Source organism: Heptranchias perlo, chromosome 2 (assembly GCF_035084215.1).
Source record: "Heptranchias perlo isolate sHepPer1 chromosome 2, sHepPer1.hap1, whole genome shotgun sequence".
Taxonomy (NCBI): Eukaryota; Metazoa; Chordata; class Chondrichthyes; order Hexanchiformes; family Hexanchidae; genus Heptranchias; species Heptranchias perlo.
The window spans coordinates 119,907,706-119,930,348 of record NC_090326.1 but is presented as its reverse complement, the minus strand read 5'-3'; the positions used below and the strand labels follow the sequence as shown (position 1 = coordinate 119,930,348).

General features: G+C 45.0%; 1 protein-coding gene across 5 annotated transcripts in view; it reads left to right on the top strand.

Moving 5' to 3' along the window:
• cdk14 (cyclin dependent kinase 14) overlaps positions 1 to 22,643 on the top strand; it is a 634,917-nt gene that overhangs the window by 182,338 nt on the left and 429,936 nt on the right. For 2 of the 5 annotated variants that reach the window (XM_068006534.1, XM_068006526.1), the window contains exon 3: positions 5,578 to 5,823. The exons of 2 other annotated variants lie outside the window; for them this stretch is intronic. In XM_068006534.1, coding sequence (XP_067862635.1) covers positions 5,578 to 5,823 — 246 coding nt within the window. Of the gene's footprint in view, positions 1 to 5,398; positions 5,491 to 5,577; positions 5,824 to 22,643 lie in introns of those variants that run through there. One more of the 5 variants, XM_068006542.1, reaches the window with a different exon arrangement.

Here is a 22,643-nt window from a genome sequence, read left to right as displayed (position 1 = left end):
TCTCGCGCCCTCTCTCTCTCCCACCAACAGTTCTCGCGCCCTCTCTCTCCCCCCACCAACAGTTCTCGCGCCCTCTCTCTCCCACCCACAGTTCTCGCGCCCTCTCTCTCCCACCCACAGTTCTCGCGCCCTCTCTCTCTCCGACCCACAGTTCTCGCGCCCTCTCTCTCTCCCACCCACAGTTCTCGCGCCCTCTCTCTCTCCCACCCACAGTTCTCGCGCCCTCTCTCTCCCACCCACAGTTCTCGCGCCCTCTCTCTCTCCCACCCACAGTTCTCGCCCCTCTCTCTCTCCCACCCACAGTTCTCGCGCCCTCTCTCTCTCCCACCCACAGTTCTCGCGCCCTCTCTCTCCCACCCACAGTTCTCGCGCCCTCTCTCTCTCGCACCCACAGTTCTCGCCCTCTCTCTCTCCCACCCACAGTTCTCGCGCCCTCTCTCTTCCCCCCACCAACAGTTCTCGCGCCTTCTCTCTCCCCACCAACAGTTCTCGCGCCCTCTCTCTCTCCGACCCACAGTTCTCGCGCCCTCTCTCTCTCCCACCCACAGTTCTCGCGCCCTCTCTCTCTCCCACCCACAGTTCTCGCCCTCTCTCTCTCCCACCAACAGTTCTCGCGCCCTCTCTCTCCCCACCAACAGTTCTCGCGCCCTCTCTCTCTCCCACCCACAGTTCTCGCGCCCTCTCTCCCACCCACAGTTCTCGCGCCCTCTCTCTCTCCCACCCACAGTTCTCGCCCTCTCTCTCTCCCACCCACAGTTCTCGCGCCCTCTCTCTCTCCCACCCACAGTTCTCGCGCCCTCTCTCTCTCCCACCCACAGTTCTCGCGCCCTCTCTCTCCCACCCACAGTTCTCGCGCGCTCTGTCCCCCCCACCAACAGTTCTCGCGCCCTCTCTCTCCCCACCAACAGTTCTCGCGCCCTCTCTCTCCCACCCACAGTTCTCGCGCCCTCTCTCCCCCCCCACCAACAGTTCTCGCGCCCTCTCTCTCTCCCCACCAACAGTTCCCGCGCCCTCTCTCCCCACCAACAGTTCTCGCCCTCTCTCTCTCCCACCCACAGTTCTCGCGCCCTCTCTCTCCCCCCCCACCAACAGTTCTCGCGCCCTCTCCCCCCCCACCAACAGTTCTCGCGCCCTCTCCCCCCCCCACCAACAGTTCTCGCGCCCTCTCTCCCCCCCACCAACAGTTCTCACGCCCTCTCTCTCTCCCCACCCACAGTTCTTGCGCCCTCTCTCTCCCCCCCCCCCCCACCAACAGTTCTCGCGCCCTCTCTCTCCCCACCCACAGTTCTTGCGCCCTCTCTCTCCCCCCCCCCCCCACCAACAGTTCTCGCGCCCTCTCTCTCCCCACCAACAGTTCTTGCGCCCTCTCTCTCCCCCCCCCCCCCCACCAACAGTTCTCACGCCCTCTCTCTCCCCACCAACAGTTCTCGCGCCCTCTCTCCCCACCAACAGTTCTCGCCCTCTCTCTCTCCCACCCACAGTTCTCGCGCCCTCTCTCTCCCCCCCACCAACAGTTCTCGCGCCCTCTCTCCCCCCACCAACAGTGCTCGCCCTCTCTCTCTCCCCACCCACAGTTCTCGCGCCCTCTCTCTCTCCCCACCCACAGTTCTCGCGTCCTCTCTCTCTCCCCACCCACAGTTCTCGCGCCCTCTCTCTCTCCCCACCCACAGTTCTCGCGCCCTCTCTCTCCCCCCACCAACAGTTCTCACCCTCTCTCTCTCCCACCCACAGTTCTCGCGCCCTCTCTCCCTTCCCACCCACAGTTCTCGCGTCCTCTCTCTCTCCCACCCACAGTTCTCGCGCCCTCTCTCTCTCCCACCCACAGTTCTCGCGCCCTCTCTCCCCCCCACCCACAGTTCTCGCCCTCTCTCTCTCCCCACCAACAGTTCTCGCGCCCTCTCTCTCTCCCACCCACAGTTCTCGCGTCCTCTCTCTCTCCCACCCACAGTTCTCGCGCCCTCTCTCTCCCCACCCACAGTTCTCGCGCCCTCTCTCCCCCCCACCAACAGTTCTCGCGTCCTCTCTCTCCCCACCCACAGTTCTCGCGCCCTCTCTCTCTCCCACCCACAGTTCTCGCACCCTCTCTCTCTCCCACCCACAGTTCTCGCGCCCTCTCTCTCTCCCACCCACAGTTCTCGCGCCCTCTCTCCCCCCACCAACAGTTCTCGCGCCCTCTCTCTCTCCCACCGACAGTTCTCGCGCCCTCTCTCTCTCCCACCCACAGTTCTCGCGCCCTCTCTCTCTCCCACCCACAGTTCTCGCGCCCTCTCTCTCTCCCACCCACAGTTCTCGCGCCCTCTCTCTCTCCCCACCCACAGTTCTCGTGCCCTCTCTCCCCCCCCACCAACAGTTCTCGCGTCCTCTCTCTCTCCCCACCAACAGTTCTCGCGTCCTCTCTCTCTCCCCACCAACAGTTCTCACGCCCTCTCTCTCTCCCACCCACAGTTCTCGCGCCCTCTCTCTCCCCCCACCAACAGTTCTCGCCCTCTCTCTCTCCCACCCACAGTTCTCGCGCCCTCTCTCTCTCCCACCCACAGTTCTCGCGCCCTCTCTCTCTCCCACCCACAGTTCTCGCGCCCTCTCTCTCTCCCACCCACAGTTCTCGCGCCCTCTATCTCTCCCACCCACAGTTCTCGCGCCCTCTCTCTCTCCCACCCACAGTTCTCGCGCCCTCTCTCTCTCCCACCCACAGTTCTCGCGCCCTCTCTCTCTCCCACCCACAGTTCTCGCGCCCTCTCTCTCCCACCCACAGTTCTCGCGCCCTCTCTCTCTCCCACCCACAGTTCTCGCCCTCTCTCTCCCACCCACAGTTCTCGCGCCCTCTCTCTTCCCCCCACCAACAGTTCTCGCGCCCTCTCTCTCCCCACCAACAGTTCTCGCGCCCCCTCTCTCTCCCACCCACAGTTCTCGCGCCCTCTCTCCCACCCACAGTTCTCGCGCCCTCTCTCTCTCCCACCCACAGTTCTCGCGCCCTCTCTCTCTCCCACCCACAGTTCTCGCGCCCTCTCTCTCCCACCCACAGTTCTCGCGCCCTCTCTCTCTCCCACCCACAGTTCTCGCCCTCTCTCTCTCCCACCCACAGTTCTCGCGCCCTCTCTCTTCCCCCCACCAACAGTTCTCGCGCCCTCTCTCCCCCCACCAACAGTTCTCACGCCCTCTCTCTCCCACCAACAGTTCTCGCGCCCTCTCTCTCTCCCCACCCACAGTTCTTGCGCCCTCTCTCTCCCCCCCCCCCACCAACAGTTCTCGCCCTCTCTCTCTCCCCACCCACAGTTCTTGCGCCCTCTCTCTCCCCCCCCCCCACCAACAGTTCTCACGCCCTCTCTCTCTCCACCAACAGTTCTCACGCCCTCTCTCTCTCCCACCAACAGTTCTTGCGCCCTCTCTCTCCCCACCCACAGTTCTTGCGCCCTCTCTCTCCCCCCCCCCACCAACAGTTCTCACGCCCTCTCTCTCTCCCCACCCACAGTTCTTGCGCCCTCTCTCTCCCCCCCCCCCCCCCCCACCAACAGTTCTCATGCCCTCTCTCTCCCCACCAACAGTTCTCGTGCCCTCTCTCCCCCCCACCAACAGTTCTCGCGCCCTCTCTCTCCCCACCAACAGTTCTCGTGCCCTCTCTCCCCCCCACCAACAGTTCTCGCGCCCTCTCTCTCCCCACCAACAGTTCTCGCGCCCTCTCTCTCTCCACCAACAGTTCTCGCGCCCTCTCTTCCCCCCACCAACAGTTCTCGCGCCCTCTCTCCCCCCCACCAACAGTTCTCGCGCCCTCTCTCCCCCCCACCAACAGTTCTCGCGCCCTCTCTCTCTCCACCAACAGTTCTCGCGCCCTCTCTCTCCCACCCACAGTTCTCGCGCCCTCTCTCTCTCCACCCACAGTTCTCGCGCCCTCTCTCTCTCCCACCAACAGTTCTCGCCCTCTCTCTCTCCCACCAACAGTTCTCGCGCCCCTCTCTCTCCCCACCAACAGTTCTTGCGCCCTCTCTCTCTCCCCCCCCCCCACCAACAGTTCTCGCGCCCTCTCTCTCCCACCCACAGTTCTCGCGCCCTCTCTCTCCCCCACCAACAGTTCTCACGCCCTCTCTCCCCCCCACCAACAGTTCTCGCGCCCTCTCTCCCCCCCACCAACAGTTCTCGCGCCCTCTCTCTCTCCACCAACAGTTCTCGCGCCCTCTCTCCCCCCCACCAACAGTTCTCGCGCCCTCTCTCTCCCACCCACAGTTCTCGCGCCCTCTCTCTCCCCACCAACAGTTCTCGCGCCCTCTCTCTCTCCCACCCACAGTTCTCGCGCCCTCTCTCCCCCCCCACCAACAGTTCTCGCGCCCTCTCTCTCCCCACCAACAGTTCTCGCGCCCTCTCTCTCTCCCACCCACAGTTCTCGCGCCCTCTCTCCCCCCCCACCAACAGTTCTCGCGCCCTCTCTCTCCCCACCAACAGTTCTCGCGCCCTCTCTCTCTCCCACCAACAGTTCTCGCGCCCTCTCTCTCCCACCCACAGTTCTCGCGCCCTCTCTCTCCCCACCAACAGTTCTCGCGCCCTCTCTCTCTCCCACCCACAGTTCTCGCGCCCTCTCTCCCCCCCACCAACAGTTCTCGCGCCCTCTCTCTCCCCACCAACAGTTCTCGCGCCCTCTCTCTCTCCCCCACCCACAGTTCTTGCGCCCTCTCTCTTCCCCCCCCCCCCACCCACAGTTCTCACGCCCTCTCTCTCCCCACCAACAGTTCTCACGCCCTCTCTCTCCCCACCAACAGTTCTCACGCCCTCTCTCTCCCCACCAACAGTTCTCGCGCCCTCTCCATCTCTTTTTCATGCTTTTTCCATTTTCTTTCTATCGTTTGGTATTGAGCTGGAGAAAAATAGACAGTAATGAAAGGTCACTGTGTGGGGAATCTAGAGCAACAATTTAAGCCTTTCCATGGTTAATGTAACAGCCCAGTAACTTGTTGCACTTGCAATGAATGGCATTTTTAATGGGACTCTGAACATAAGTATATTATAATACCAAAAGAATCGTGGACAGCTGCATTAAGTAATTTAACAAGTTAATCTATCCTATAAGATCTACATGATATGGTGCTTTGTGATTGTCAAATGCGTGTATTGAATGGCAGAATGTTACACTACCTGTTTGAGTTGATCTACCTAACCTGTTAAATCATGCATGATTTGACATCATTCATAAATATTAACAATTGAAACTTAAATCCTAATCTGCTCGTTTTTGAACAGGGCCCGCAGCTTGGTCGATGTTTCCTAATTTGCTGGAATGCTAATACACTGGTAGACTAGGTTCTTGCTCATTAGCATTGTTTGGATCAGCATTCTGAATGAGTAATTGAAGCCAGTTACACCACAGCAGCCTATTGTATAAATTATGAATATTTTATATTGAAAGAGGCTCAGGAGGACTGTTGAGGTTTTAGTGGGCACATAGCTTCTTGTAAGCAGTAGTGTCAGAATCTGAACCTGTTTTACTACATAATGGAGTGGCCAGTAAGTGAACAAAGGACACAATTTAGCATACAAAGCTACTGTAGATTAGCAGTTTTTAGATATTAAATGCCCTACTTTTTTCCGCAGATATGCATCGCAAAGATGTCTACACGAAATTCTCAGGCTGTGGATTCAGTTATCAAACCGCTGGATACCATTCCTGAGGACAGAAAAGTCAGAGTGCAAAGGACACAGAGCAGCTTTGATCCATTTGACAAACCAGCAAATCAAGTGAAGAGGGTCCATTCTGAGAATAATGCATGCATTAACTTCAAGAGCTCATCTGGTGGTAAAGAGTCTCCAAAATTGAGACGCCACTCCAGTCCCAGTTCAGTAAGTCATTGTTACCTTAACACTGTTACTCACTGTCAGTGAGCATTGAAACCTTTTGCATTTTGCGTTCTTGGGGTACTTTTTGTCAATAGGTATAGAGTTTTTGTTCTGCAGGAAATGAATTTCTTGTCTGCTTCAATATTTATGGATATAAGCATAGTTATGTCACTCATACAATAGATATCTGTACTTTTAGTTCCTTCCTGCATCAAAGTGCAGTATTCAAGGAAGTGATAATTGTCTTGTAGAGATTAATGCATTGAATCTGTATTTGTAACTTAGTTGTTTGCTCTGGAAAAAATGATGAGCAGACATAAAGTGCTTTTCTAAAGGGGAGGAGGATAAGTTGGAAACTGAATTGACTTGCACTGTGCTATTGCATCTTGTAGTAGTCAAAACTGACAATGGCAAGGCCTGGGCGCAGGCTCTCGACCTGCTATTGGAGTCGTTGATTGGTGCTTGATAGGTGGGAACATAAAGATAGAATGAAAATAATTGCAGGAAGGAAAAGGTAAAATTAAAACTTCCTAGACTAAAAGGAATATAAAATATCTTAGTTTGCAATAATATTTGTGATGTGGTGAAAAAAATCCAACGCTATCATGCAGTTTTTAGCAGTTTGAGCTTGATTTTATTTTCTAGTTTCTTTGTAAACAATTCATATTTCTACCTGTAATTTTGACTTGCTGTGAGAATTAAACATGTGTAAAAGATGTGTTTCACATTAATGTTGCCTACAGTAATGTAATGGCCTATTGCCACTGAAATTATTTCTGTGCTGTTCAAAACCAAGGATGTTCACGTTGGATTAATCTAAACTTTTTCCATCTAATTTAATATTGGTTAGATTAGCCACATTATTACAGAAAGATGGTTACAGCAAAACAATAAAAGAACTAAAATAGTTGGACCTCTATTCTAGCTCGAAGGAAAGTCAGCAGTTAGGTCACATTGGGAAGACATACATCATTTTAATTAATTGCTCTCATTTATTATTATGCAATGAACCTTCTCACTTGATCTGTACAGCAGTCATAAAGCCTTAATAAAATTTAGTGTTCTATTTCATTGATATTTCTTGTATAAGCTTTATTTAGAATTTAGTTTTGGTCCCCTCACGTAGTGGGGGATATTGAGTATTTGAAAAGGGTGCAAAGGAGGGCCACATGATTGATTCCCAGTTTAAAATATCTTATTCACCCAGATAGGCTTAAAGAGCTGGATACTTTAAAAAGCATAGACTCGGGCGATTTGATCGAGATTTATAAAACAATGAAGGGACTAGATTGTGTTTACGTGGACAAATTATTTCAATTGAATAGGTTAGGGAGGACCAGGGGTCAAGCGTACAAGTTATGTAAGGGCAGAACTAGGTTGGGTGTTAGGCAGTTCTTCTTTTCCCAGAGAATAGTACACCTATGGAACAGGTTCTGGCTCATGCAGTGAACGCTGATTTGCTGTATACCTTCAAGAGAGAGAGCTGGATCTGTTTCTGGCTGTGGCACAGGTCATGTCGTATAAGTGGTAGGTAATATAAGTCCTGGTTGATGTGGTCTCCTGGACTAGTTTCGATCGCCTAAAGAGGTTAGAGAGGAATTTTCCAGATTTTTTTCCCTAATTTTTCTGGGTTTTTATGGTTTTTTTTTCACCTCTCCCAGGAGATTACATGGCTGTGGGTGGGTAGGGACAAGTTATATGGGCCAGTTGGTCTTTTTCTGTCTGACATTTTTTGTATATTTGCATGTTGGTATAGTATAGGAAATGTTTTCTGTATTGTCCAGTTGAAATTATTTGTATTCTGCACATAAACCTAGCTTTTGACTATTCTCCCTCAACAACTCTTGAGCTCAAGCCTGTTGAAGACTTGAAATTTACTCCATTATCTGGGGTGGCTCTTGCATCTCTTTCGCACATGATACAATTGATTCTTTTCGTGCATCTTGCCTCCAACCCCTCTCACTCTGTACAATTGCTCTCTTGCTTGCTTTCTTGGTTGCTCATTCCTGCTCTCATTAATACAACTATGGTCTTTGATCCTCAGAACTTCTCTCTCTTGTTCCTCCCAAGCTGCAATATGTACCATCCTATGCACTTTTTTGCCTCCCTGCATCCAACTGTGTTGAAATCTTGATTTATTGCGCCATCTTCTATCTCATTCTCGTCTCAGAACCTTAAACAGGAATTACTTGCATTCTTCTTCCTACACCCTATAGACCTTTGAAACCTAAGTTAGATGTCTGGTTTACTTGGTATATTGCATTATGGTTCTTGGCCCTTCCTCTAGATTTCTCAACAAAATTAGAAAAAACATCGACAATGTTTGCAAAAATAAAGCTGTTACGTTAGTTTGCGTCTGAAAGAGGAATCGCTAAAGCTCAATAATAAATCCAATCTACTATTGGATCTCCTATACATTTTTAAACAAAAACAAGGGGGAGAAATTGCTATATATTTGGTATTTTTTCCCAATACTGTATCCAGTTAGAAGTCATAAATGATGGGAGTTAAAAAAAAGGTAAAATGTTGTATAGACTTTTGATTAAATTCTGTGTAGGAGATTGTACATTGTGTAGAATATCTTTAATTTTGGTAGAAATGCTGTGGTGGTTTTCAAATTCTAGTCAATACATGGAATTTTTCCATCCTTTTGCATTTCTAAATATATACGGCCATTGTAATATTGTACCCCTGACTTCTTGCCTCTATTATTTGTCACAAATCTGTCTCTTCTCTTGTGAAAGCTGCTGACTGCCACACAAAGACATTTTTTAAAGTAAGAGTGCAATCGATTATACTGCAGACTATCTATTAAACAAATTAAAATGTATTATTAGGGAATTAAATACTAAGGTGTATGTGGTCTAGAAGTGAACATTCAGATTTTCCCTCATTTATTAATTAGGAAATTTGAGAAAAATCTGAATCGAAAATAAAGCAAGCATTATGGTACTGATGATCTTAACAAAATCTATCACATGGCACTTAATTTTCCATGGTAACCAAATGAGATATAATAGAACAGATAAAATAGGCATGCCTGTGGGCACTGTGAGAAACATGAGTGACTAAAGTATGTGGTAACAGCAATAACCATAATAGTGGCGGAAATGACGCGGAAACCATTTTCTTTGATAGCGACTTAATGCTTTTCTTTGCAGAGCAATATCTTTATAAATTTCAATCACTTTTTTATTGTGTATATTAGTTAGTGATCTGCATGCAGCATTTTAGATGCTCATCTTTGAATATTTTATTCAGTAAAAATGCATAGCTTTAAAATGAATGAGAAGTGAAAAAACTGAATTCCAATTTAAACGATTGTCTTTTCTTCTGATGGACATCATGGTAAAGATTTAGTATTGCACAATTGTTTAACTAATTTTCCACATTTTTAACATTTGGAAAATTAAACAGAAACTTCATATTTTGAGCTGGCTGCATATGAGGTATTAAGTGATTTCCCAAAACAATCATAATGCATAATACTGTAAAATTACAGTAGGGCTATTATAATCCTTATAAACCCAGTACCTTCTCAGCTAACCAACATATCTGCTCACTTACCATGACCAACACCAGCATTCACTTCTTTGTAGAATAGTGTCCTCCAAATTCCCATGAACAATACCACGGGGGATCACTTGGTAATAAAGCTTCCATATGTGTGCACTTTCTGTCTGTCTTGCTCTGATGTGCGAGTCATAGTTCAGATATAATCAATTTTGTGTCACAATAACAAATTTGACCCACCTTAATTTAGTTTTCTATCTGGCTGATAATACAAATGTACTTATTGTAGTTGAATTTATTAATTGTAATTCAGACATATGCAAGTTTCTTTAAAAAGGAAGGCAAACCAATCAAATCCCTCAAAGCATTTATTGAAAAATATTTTGGCTGCCATTTTCCCCTCACCCAGCAGTCTATACTCAAGTTAAAAAAATATATACAATTTATAATGTAATTAATAAAATTGCAAAAATTATTTTATTATCCATAAAATTGCCCAACAGCTGTTGGGAATGTGTCTAAGTTTCGTCATCTGAGGCCTAACTTCTGTTCTGGAGTTTGCTGCTTATTCCAATCTATTGCAACAAGCTCCTGACCTACTAAGCTGGATTTTTTTTTAAAAAGCAAGAGACAAAAGGTAGGAGTATAGGCAAATGTGCATATAATAATCAAGGTTACTTATTAAATTTTTCATGTAAAAATCGACAGCCACAGAATTGATCCCTAAAACACTGATTTAAAAATCCTAGGATACATATGCAATAATAGAATTTGACTTGTTTAATCATCATAAATCAATGGCCCTGATAATACATTTTGTGTTAAATGGCATAATGTTCCGACTGTTATGAAACAGGGTATCCTCCAAATTACCGTGATTAGCAACCCCCCCACACTTCCTGTCCATCACATATTATCTAATGAAAATTTCTGAGTCACACTTCGGGAATGGGCAAATGTTAAGAAACAAAGGCTGTCATTTGAAATGTACAGACAAATGCTCCAGTAACAAAAATATTCTGGTTGCATGTCTACTGGCTGTTACTTGACCTACGTATGAATGAATCCAATATTTACTTTATAGAAATTAGGCTTTGTGAGCTTGAGGGATACAGCTTCACAAGCACGTTGATTTTATTTTTTCTGCATTTCAGAAAACTTTGCAAATTTGATAATTGGAAAAATTGATTAGTTGGCAATATTGCATCATATCCATCCATATAACAGCTGCCTCTGTGGGTGAAAGATTTTAGTGGATGGAGATTTTAGCTTCTAATAAATGCATTCACTTAATTATACAGATATAGAGGAGTGCTTTCAAATTAATGATTTTTTTAAAGAATAGAAAACAAGTAGTAATCACACTGTCTTAGCTATCAACACCAGAAGCCCAAAACATGCATTCAGACTACTTTAGCTGTACTGTGCATGAATGTGTGAAGTTGTACATCACAACAATGTGAACAATATGGGTTTGATAGTCTAATGGTTGTGGTACTGGTCTAGCAACCCAGAGATCCTGAAATTCCACCCTGGCAAGTTGTGAAATTGAATTCAGTGAACCTGGTAATTTGTGGGTTGATGCCTGAAAAAATAGCCTTGAAAGCTACCATTTGGTTCATCAATGTCCACCAGGAAAAGGAGCCTACCACTCATATCCAGTCTTCCTACATGTGACTCCAGTACCACACTACATGGTTGACTCCTAATCCCTCAAGGCAACTAGAAATGGACAATAAATACTGCCTTGCTGGTGTTGCCCAAATCCCAGGGACAAATAAAACAGATGAAATGTAGCTTCCATTTGCATCTTAGTGCAGGTAAACATATCATTAATATATATTTTGTTTCTCCTGTCATCATCTTTTCTGTCTTGCCCTGTATTATTTTTTCTCCTATTTTACTAATTCCTGTTGGAGCAAATTTACATTTTTCCCCTGCTAATTTTATTTTGGTTGGCTCAATTTGCATCAAGTTAAATTTTTAATAATAGTTGGATTCATCCCTGTTGTGTTTGCCAATTGGTTATAGGCCCATCTATGGCTGCTCAAAATTACTTACTAAGCCCTAACCAATTCTTAGCTCTAAATACCTTCATAATATAACTCTGATCATTCACTGTTTGGTATTTATTCTTCATTATTCATTCTGGAGTTCAAACCATTTATTAAATCCACCCATGTTTGATCCTCTAAATATTCTGAAACCAGATCTATGCCAAGTCCAAGTTGTGAAGCTGGGGAAAAATAAATGTTGTATCATTAATTCCGACAAGAGAGAATCTAACCACCTCCCCTTGACATTCAACGGCATTACCATCGCTGAACCCCCCACCATCAACATCCTGGGGGTCACCATTGACCAGAAATTTAACTGGACCAGCCATATAAATACTGTGGCTACAACAGCAGGTCAGAGGCTGGGTATTCTGTGGTGAGTGACTCATCTCCTGACTCCCCAAAGCCTTTCCACCATCTACAAGGCACAAGTCAGGAGTGTGATGGAATACTCTCCACTTGCCTGGATGAGTGCAGCTCCAATAACACTCAAGAAGCTCGACACCATCCAGGACAAAGCAGCCCGCTTGGTTGGCACCCCATCCACCACCCTAAACATTCACTCCCATCACCACCGGCGCACAGTGGCTGCTGTGTGTACCATCCACAGGATGCACTGCAACAACTTGCCAAGGCTTCTTCAACAGCACCTCCCAAACCCGTGACCTCTACCACCTAGAAGGACAAGGGGGCAGCAGGTGCATTGGAACACCACCACCTGCATGTTCCCCTTCAAGTCACACTCCATCCTGACTTGGAAATATATCGCCGTTCCTTCATTGTCGCTGGGTCAAAATCCTGGAACTCCCTTCCTAACAGCACTGTGGGAGAACCTTCACCACACGGACTGCAGTGGTTCAAGAAGGCGGCTCACCACCACCTTCTCAAGGACAATTAGGGATGGGCAATAAATGCCGGCCTTGCCAGCAACGCCCACATCCTATGAATGAATTAAAAAAATTAATTGTCATTTGGATTTGATATAACCTTCTAACAAGAGTGTAGATGTGTTAGTAAAAATTGCACAAGACAAGGTATTGTTTGGAAATGTCGAGGCTGTCAATTCCATAATCGTTTCTGTCTGAAAACTTGAATTTCAAAGAGTAGCTATGAAGACCTCCAGGAATTGCCCTTTGCAGAAAAGGTCAGAAATTTAAGCAGATCACCAGCAGTACATGAGCAGGCACTCTACTTTTTTCAAACACCTTTATGGTAATCTTTTTATTATATTGTATTACAGGTAATTGGTCTTGAAATAATATATGATTGTCTATTTGGATTTGAAACATTAGAATCAAAGTAATTAAGTGTCTACTTTTGGTTTAAAAAATTCTGTGGAAATTTAATATGTGTTCTTCCCTTCCCTCTCCCAAACTACTATTATGAACCCTCTTGCAATATATATATCAAGATCTCTGCTATTACCAAGGTGAGCATAAGAAAGCTTGGAACAAGAAAACATTACTTGGCCCTTCAGCAGTGCTGCTTCTACAGTCCATGCATAACCATCAATTATGGACCCTATTTGTCTGAACCCCCCCCCCCCACCGAAGATCTTTATACTTTGTTCCTAAACCTCGTGCTAATCAAACTGCTCTTTTAATATCTCTATAATCTCAATCCACTTTCTTGACTGGTATCGATTCTAAAGATATCAATTAAGTCAGAATTAATTAGATGTTCTGGTGGTCTGTTCCACATAACCACTCTTCGAAGTGGGGGCACTGGTGGAGGAAATTCTTCTAATACCTAATCTTGCTCAAAGCCTGTGAATGTTGTAATTACGTTCTTAAAGTCTGTGCTAAATAGCCTGCTTACTTTCTCTATACTTCCTGGCGTTTGATTTTACTTAGTACTGTCCTGACACATTAAGAAAGCCATCGTAATGATTGTAATAAAATATAAAAGCTGGAAATGCTGGATGGTCTGCCAACATCTAGAGAGATGAGATGGGTTACAGTTTTGGGTGTTTATTGAAACTGGAAGATAAATGAGTTCTTTAATGGAACTGAACAAAATAAAAAGGGGGAGGAGAGAGATGATGACGAGTTGAATGCCAAATCAGCTTTTTTGAATAGCTGAAAAGAAGTGAAAACTGTTGGTTGATGTATCGGGAACATCTCAGTGCGGCAATTAAAGGCATAAAAAAAATCACTAACTAAGTAAGGGAGTGAAATATACGTGAAGGAAACTGGGAGGGGAGGCATCTATTGGCTGCCTGTGGTAATGAACACATCAGGATACAAGGCCTTGGACCAGGGGCGCTCCATAATTGAAGACCACAAGGGACTTGGAACAATTTGCAGATGAGCTTTTTTTTTGAAGAGCATTTTTAAGTTTCTAAGTTTTTTGAAAGTTAATTTATTTGCCATGATAGAAACTCACAACCTCTGGATTGACCAGTACCATAACCACTGCACTACCATGCATCTAGTATCCAGTCCTATGCTCTTTGGTTTCCTGACACTGACTTGGGCTTCTTGTATGTTCCCCCTTCCTGCTGCTGCTTCATCAGTGGCAGAGCCTTCAACCAATTCAACTTTACCTTCTGGAATTCTTGCACTGAACCTCTTCATCCTGCTGCTTTTCCGACCTTTAAAAGTATCCTCAGAACCTTTTTTCGGCTTTGCTTTCAGTCATTTCACTCTCCTATTATTGTTTGACATATGTGAAGCTGGTTGAAATATCTTATTACAAGTAGTTATTTGGCTGTCTGCTAAATAGTGTGGCTCAATGGGGATCAACTGTATACAGAATAACATGTAATTAAGGCGGTGCTGCTCACAGAAGCACTGATGAGTAGTTCTGTGGAGAAGAGAGATGTGAGTTTGAAACCAGTTTACATTTTTGGCATCTGCTGTGCTCTGAGCTGTCAATGCTGAGCAAATTTGAGGTGTATGACATGCTGCCAAAAATGTGACCCACTCCATAATCTACAGTTTGTCTCCCTGTTTGTCCTTAAATGTTACAACCTTGCTTGACCTTGACTGCCGGGTTCGCTATTAATTGTTGGACCTTAACCTTGACTGATGCAGCTTTAGTTCCTTCCATCAAGGTGGAGTCTTGCATGTAGTCACTGTACACCATCTAAGTGGCTGCTTTTTGATGCATTCAATTAGAGTTCGTAAGGAGCGGACTATTGTGGAGTGGCAGGCAGTATGTTTGAAAAATGAGATAGAAGCAAAATAACATGAGCGTTGTAACATCCTAGGTGAAAATGACCACTCTCCCTCATTGCAAAGAGTAAGGCGCTCTAAGACTGCCCAAACATTTCTTTAAGACTTCCAAACTGGTTAATTTCCAACAAGTTGCACAACTTGGGAAGAGCCTAGAGAGGCATATGGGTAAATAAAAGCAATTTTAAATGGACACTCAAACATGTTTGAAGGAGGAGAGGACTCTGGGCCTGCTCACTACAGGGACTGTCAGCTTCTCTAAGAAAAATTAGAGCGATGCATCTTTGTGCATTAAAATGTAGGATCCTTTTGTGCATGAGCGTGATTTTATTTCCTCTAGCACAGAGTAATACGTAATGTAGATAGAGCCTTTTTTTGTGCTGCTGTGGAACCGAGAGCCCATTACCAGCATGTGATGGCAGTCCTTATGTGGAGAGCTGTGAGATCACTTACAATTTCACATGCAAGACTCTTCCTTCAGTGTGGTGGCAGATGGAATCATTGTGTGAGGTGAGCAAAAGTCATATTAGGTTTTTCCACAGAGCTGCTGAGACGGCTAGCCAGTCAGTGGCTAGGCAGCAGACTCCAGGGACTCAATTTTGAAATGGTGGCGGGTTGGCAGCGGGGGAGGTGAAGGTGCGTGTAGCAAACCCGCATAAACAAAACTTACCGTTTCTGAAGCGATCACACGCTGATTACTGATGAATAACGTGCTCGCCGGGTTTCATGCCTGGCAGCCAGCCTGATTGACAGGCTGGCTGCTGTCAGGAGCTGCAAAGCGAGGGGGCAGGGGGCGAGAAAGAGAGAGAGCGAGACGTTATCTGGCACTGGAACGGAAGATCGGGGGATGAGAGTGGAAGATCGGGGGGGGGAGAGGGGAAGATCGGGGGGGAGAGGGGTAGATCGGGGGGGGGAGAGGGTTAGATCGGGGGGGGAGAGGGTTAGATCGGGGGGGGGGAGAGGGTTAGATCGGGGGGGGAGAGTGGAAGATCGAGGGGGAGATCGGGGGACATCGGGAGGGTGAAGAGGGAACATCAGGGTGGTGAAGAGGGGGGACATCGGAGAGGGAGACATCGGACATCGGAACAGGGTGGAAAGGTAGGTTGATTTTATGTTTTAACTTCCTTCTATGGTTTTTTATGTACTTTATTTTGTTTCTTTTTCCCTGACGTGAATCAGAAGCGGTGGGCAAGCCCCCCAGATAAGTTAAAAATCGTTATAATCACTTAATCTGTCACAAGTAAAGTGCCTTAAATACCTCAATGAGGTACATTTGGCTCTTTAACTATCATCCAACTGGCTTTAATTGCCAGTGGGACTTCTGGTTTCGGATCGCCCACGTGCACACAGGTGTGTCCCTGGGAAACTCGGAAGGCGGCGGGTTGGAGCTGGCTTCCGAACCTGAACAGGATTTCTGCGATTTTCGGAGCCCCCGCCCCCCTGCCGCCCCCAACACACCTGCAATTTCCCTGTAAAATTGAGCCCCAGATGTGCATAGCCATGAGGAGGAACGGTGAGGAGAGGAGTTTGGGAGGTGAAGAGGATGCGTGGCCTTCATTGCATTGGATGGTTTATTTTTACTTTTTATCAGGACATTTTGTGTAAGTTTCCCTTTTTTCCTGTAATTTTATCTTTCCTTGAATGGCCTGATACTTGTGCATTGGAAGTGACTGCTGCATATCTTGCCCCTAAATTGTCTTAATGTCCACATATCCAGCCACAAAAAGGCAGTAGATTTCCCCAGGCATGACTTCCCCTCTTAATTTCCCGTCTGCTGGGAAATGCCACAGTCCTCATGACACACATAGGGGGTAACTTTCAATTTCATGGGTTGAGCAATAATCTGGCAGAGCGGCTCGCCCGTCCGTTGTAGAACCCGACCAATTTTCATTCCTTTGAACTCAATGGAATTAAGGTTGAATGAGTTTTACAATGAGCGAGTGATCCGCTCCGCCAGGTTACGGCCCAGGCCATGAACTGGGTGAAGCGGAATTGATGCCGCATCCATCTACACTCTGAAGCATTCACCACATCACTTTGTGGGGCTACTGTGTCTGCATAACTAGCATAGCCAAAGCTACAGTTACCAGCTGAAAAGCGAAGAAGTGTTATTTAATGGTACATTGACAACACCTTTACTTCCCCCTGCCCCCACCATGCCCGTTCTGTTTGCGACAGATGGCCAGCATGTGTCAGAATGAGCTGACGACATGTGATGAAGCTGCCAGTGACAACTAGAAGTCTGATGTTGGAGGTGCAAAATAACAGGAAAATCTACAGATTTTTACATCAGAATGTGTAATTAAAAAAATGTAGGAAGATAAAGTAATTTGTATACAAAGTATTGTAATATCAACTTGTAAAAAATTGTAAACACTTGAAATTCTATAGATTACAAATAAAATTAATGGAAATGAAACAGATTCACAGAGTTACTAATAATACTAACCCTGAAATTGCTCTAGGCAATTAATGTTTGAATGCTTAATGTCTGAAAGTCCTCTTCGATATTTTCGTGGAAATACTAACTTGTGTTTTAAATGGGTTAACATCTTTGCTAAAGAAGAGAGGAATTTCAGACAAATGTGCTGACAATTCTAACATCAAAGTCATTGTCTACTAGATTTAAAATAAAGCTTCTCAAATGTTTTTTTTGTTTGAATGAGTTTCACATTCTGAACAGATGTATCATGTTACCCTCTGTACACAGTATCAAACAGATGTAGATCAGGTAAGTTATATCAAAAATGCAATAGGGAACATCCTTACAATGACACTTGCAGTTTCCACTGACCTTATTTAGAAAGTGCTTTCACTGGTGAAGTGTGGAATTTCCATTTCTCATGCTGTACTTTTATGACCTTTGAGTGAGATTGCTGAATAATTGGCAAATCTTTGATGGGTCTTTGAGCTGTGGATGTTATGTCTATCAGAATATGTAATTGAGACAATACAAATCCATTTTATTTGAGATCCGTGACAGCTGGTAGAGAGAGGATATTCCATCCCATTGATGGAGCTGAGTTGAGATTCAGGTCCCAGATGTGGAACAAATGAGTTCTAACTTTTATTACTCTTCCTGAACCCAATTAAGCCCCTTCACACCCCATTAATGAAAATGTGACATGCAGACTGTTACACAGTATCAATCGCAGAATTGTAACTTACATTTTAAGTATCTAAAGCAGGGGACTCAGTAATAATTGCAGTAAATCATTTGTTTTGTTTCCATCAAGTATGTTATGTACTTTTAACATCAGTATTGTTAATAATGCTCAATGACAAAACTTTCTTACCGTTTCCAGGATGGAATGAATTACATGTGGAACTACTTAGTTGAAAATTAAGTCAAAATTACAAAAACAGGTCTACTGGCATTTGTGTGTAAGATGTATTTTGGAACAGACTTTTTATTTTCAACTTTTTTCCTGTTCTCTTTCCCTCCCCCATCTCAATTCCCCCCCCCTCTTCTTCCAAAGGCAATGCCTTGCTTTGGGGCATGGTTCTATGGGAGCCCATAACCCTCAGGGGCCACACCCTAGTGACAGTTTTTGTGCATGAGCATAGGCAGTGTCTATTAGCAGCTATTGGATGGTGGGAGAAGAGGGAGGAGGTGTGGATATCACAGTTGAACCTGATTCTGTCCTCATCTGACTTCTTGCACGTGCATTTTTAGTGCAGTTATCACTTGACATTATTCAGCAGCAGGAACATTAGCTGTCACTTTTTTCCCTCCATAGCCTGAGCTTTCTTAAGGTCAGTTGCTGTGCCCCCATTGTTGCTCTGGTTGAGATCAGCTAATTCAGTGCAGACCAGGGATTGAACTCGGGACCTTCTTTGTCTGTATAGCTCAGAGCAAAGGCAAATGGTACATTTACAAATTGAGTCATTGGGCCTGATCAGTCTTTTGCTATTTTATTGGAAATTTAGTCCTTAAAAAAAAATTGTATCAAAATTGGCCCAACTGAGTACCTTCAAGTGTATTGACACATTCATCTAGGAACTAGTTTGGAATGTTTCTGTGTTAAGTTAGTTCATATCAGCTCGTGGTGCTTTTTCTTATTTGTTCATGGGATGTGGGCGTCGCTGGCGAGGCCAGCATTTATTGCCCATCCCTAATTGCCCTTGAGAAGGTGGTGGTGAGCCGCCTTCTTGAACCAATGCAGACCATGTGGTGAAGGTTCTCCCACAGTGCTGTTAGGCAGGGAGTTCCAGGATTTTGACCCAGCGACGATGAAGGAACGATGATATATTTCCAAGTCAGGATGGAGTGTGACTTGAAGGGGAACATGCAGGTGGTGGTGTTCCGATGCACCTGCTGCCCCCTTGTCCTTCTAGGTGGTAGAGGTCGTGGGTTTGGGAGGTGCTGTCGAAGAAGCCTTGGCAAGTTGTTGCAGTGCATCTTGTGGATGGTACACACTGCAGCCATGGTATGCCGGTGGTGATGGGAGTGAATGTTTAGGGTGGTGGATGGGGTGCCTATCAAGTGGGCTGCTTTGTCCTGCTTGGTGTCAAGCTTCTTGAGTGTTGTTGGAGCTGCACTCATCCAGGCAAATGGAGAGTATTCCATCACACTCCTGCCTTGTGCCTTGTAGATGGTGGAAAGGCTTTGGGGAGTCATGAGGTGAGTCACTCACCACAGAATACCCAGCCTCTGACCTGCTCTTGTAGCCACAGTATTTATGTGGCTGGTCCAGTTAAGTTTCTGGTCAATGGTGACCCCCAGGATGTTGACGATGGTAATGCCGTTGAATTTCAAGGGGAGGTGGTTAAATTCTCTCTTGTTGGAGATGGTCTTGTCTGGCGCGAATGTTACTTGCCACTTATGAGCCCAAGCCTGGATGTTGTCCAGGTCTTGCTGCATGCGGGCATGGACGGCTTCATTATCTGAGGGGTTGTGAATGGAACTGAACACTGTGCAATCATCAGCGAACACTCCCATTTCTGACCTTATGATAGAGGGAAGGTCATTGATGAAGCAGCTGAAGATGGTTGGGCCTAGGACACTGCCCTGAGGAACTCCTGCAGCAATGTCCTGGAGCTGAGATGATTGGCCTCCAACAACCACTACCATCTTCCTTTGTGCTAGGTATGACTCCAGCCACTGGAGAGTTTTCCCCCTGATTCCCATTGACTTCAATTTTACTAGGGCGCCTTGATGCCACACTCGGTCAAATGCTGCCTTGATGTCAAGGGCAGTTACTGTCACCTTACCTCTGGAATGAGGTCTGTTACCTTGGACATGAGGTCTGTGTCCCTGGGTTAGATCGGAAATCGTCCAGGAATCCTGCACTAAATTTTTACCCATTGACCCTTGCTGCGAGTGTGTTTGCATAGATATGAGATGAGAACAGGATTGGTTTCTCTGTGATGTCTCCTGTGGTTGAATGGCTTGCTGACTGTCTAAACTCATTAAGAATGGCTCCTTGGGTTCCTTTCAACTCTCCTCACTTCAAAATGTGACTGTCCAGTGAGTGGACTGTGTGCTTGCAAATCACCTTTCAGAAACCTACTGCCTTCATGAGAGGAAAGGGATGAAGGAAAAAGCGGGAGGAAAATTTTGGAATTCTTATGATTCATTCAAACAAAATTTGGCAAGTTATAAATAACATGTTCAGTAAGTATACTTTGTTCTGCTGTAAAGCACGGTATTGTGGTCAACAGGAGTTGGTTAAACATGAGTTTAAAGTATCTTTAACTGTTATTGCAGATATAAGTTTAGTGATGTCAGTCAAACTTGATTAACGATAACATGTGAGTGTACTTAGTAATTGACAGATTTATGTAACCGATTCGAAATTCATTCATTAAAGATGCACAATCCTGCTTCACTAGAAAGTACAAAATTAAGAAGCTTGACACTTATTGCAACACTAAAAGCCACATAACATTTAAATGAGGTTAAATAACTAATTTTATTTATAATCTGCTGGCTTTTTGTTTGAACAAATCCTGTTTAAGTCTTCTTCCATGTTTGCCATTCACTTTTGGGATGACCTTTGTGATTTGGTATCACTTTAGAAGATTTGCACTTTGTTTTAAACATTGAAGACTGGAGTAAGACACTATTTTGTGTAGAAGTATCTAATAATGTGACAGTGGAAAACTGATTCATGGTGATGAAAAATGCATGAGAACCTGAACTATACAGTTCTCAAAGGAACCATCAGGTCATAGCAAGTCGTAATTTTCCATTAAGATTCACTTTCACTAAATCATGCTGTGAATCATAGGAATTGTTATGAAATTGATAGGTGGTACTGTGTAAAGACTGCTTTGTACTGCAAGTCATATCAAAAGGATAACTGTATATGTCTGAAATATCTACTCTTATGACAGCATGTTTAAAAAAATCATTTAATGTTGACATTAACAGTTCTATGTGCTGACAAAATGACAGCAGCATTAAAAGTGGAAAAATTCACAAAACTGAGATGGTGACAAATAGCAAAAGTATAGCAGCCTACTGTATAAACAATCAGAACACATGGAGTGACTGAAACTAACATTATTGAGCTAATATACCTAAAAGAAATAAAAGTGTTGGGTGTATTTTGAATAGGGACTGAGAAGTCACTGAATTTCAATAATGCAAGAATCCTGTTGTTTTTGGGAGATCTTTGCTATATCCATAATAGGCTGTGCTTTTAACAAATCGGAGTATAGAAAATATTGCATTCTACTGGTGCTTTCCTGCATCTCCCTCCAAGTACAGACACGTGCATGTGTGTGTATATAATATATATAATTTTAAAAAAATCTTCGAGATTGTTCCCTAACTTGCTGTTTTTCATTCATCTCTTAAGAATTTTACTATTAACCCTTAGGGTGAATAGGTAAAGAATATAACTACCTTTCAAACCCCTTCAGAACTTTAAAAACCTCTATTAAATCTCATCTTTGATCTCTCTGCTCCAGTGAAAATAGTCCCAGTATCTCTAGAACTGGAGGACATAGTCACAGGATAAGGGGTCGGCCATTTAGGACTGAGATGAGGAGGCATTTCTTCACTCAAAGGGTTGTGAATCTTTGGAATTCTCTACCCCAGAGGGCTGTGGATGCTGAGTCGTTGAGTATATTCAAGACTGAAATAGATAGATTTTTGGACTCTGGGGATCGGGCAGGAAAATGGAGTTGAGGTTGAAGTTCAGCCATGATCTTATTGAATGGCGGAGCAGGCTTGAGGGGTCGTATGGCCTAATCCTGCTCCTATTTCTTATGTTCTTATGTATCTCTAGACTCTCCTCATAACTATAGTTTCCCATCCCTGGCATCATCCTGGTGAATCTATGCTGTATGCTATCAATGGCTTTAATGCCCTTTCCATAATGGATGCTCAAAACTCTAACCATGGCCTAACCAATTTATCATTACTTCTTTATTATTGTACTCTAAGCCCCTATTCATCAAATCCAAAATGTTATTGACCTTTTTTTATGGCTTGATCTGCCTGCAGTCACAGATTTACAGAATTATATATTTGAACCCCTTGGTCTCTGTTTATCCACACCTTTCAGTGCATTTCCATTGAGTCTATTCTCCCATTCTTTGTTTTTCCTCCCAAAATGTATTACCACACAGTTCTCCACATTAAATGGCATCTGCCATCTGTCTGCTCATTCCACTAACCTGTTTTCCTGAAATGTTTTACATTTCTCCTCACTGTTTGGAAAAACTCTTACGCTTGTGTCCTCAGCAAATTTTGAGATTGTGCTCCCTATGCTGAGTCCACATCATCTACACATACCAAGAACAAAAGTGGTCCCAGCATTGACTCCTGGGGTACTCCATTTCCGACCATTCTCCAGTTTACGGTACTTGTTTACCCTAGTTCTTTGTTTCCTGTCTGTCAACCAACTTTATATTCAGATTCTTACATTTCCTCTTACACCATTTAGCTGAATTTTTCTAACCAGCCTCTGAGACACATTGAGAAATGAGAGGAAAATCTGCTGTAATGTGTCTTTAATTACCAAATTATTAATGTTACAGCTTCACCAGAGCACTTCCTGATAACTTCTGCAAAGTTATTCATCTACTTAATCTGGCAGATCATTAGCATGTCACCTTGTTTGAC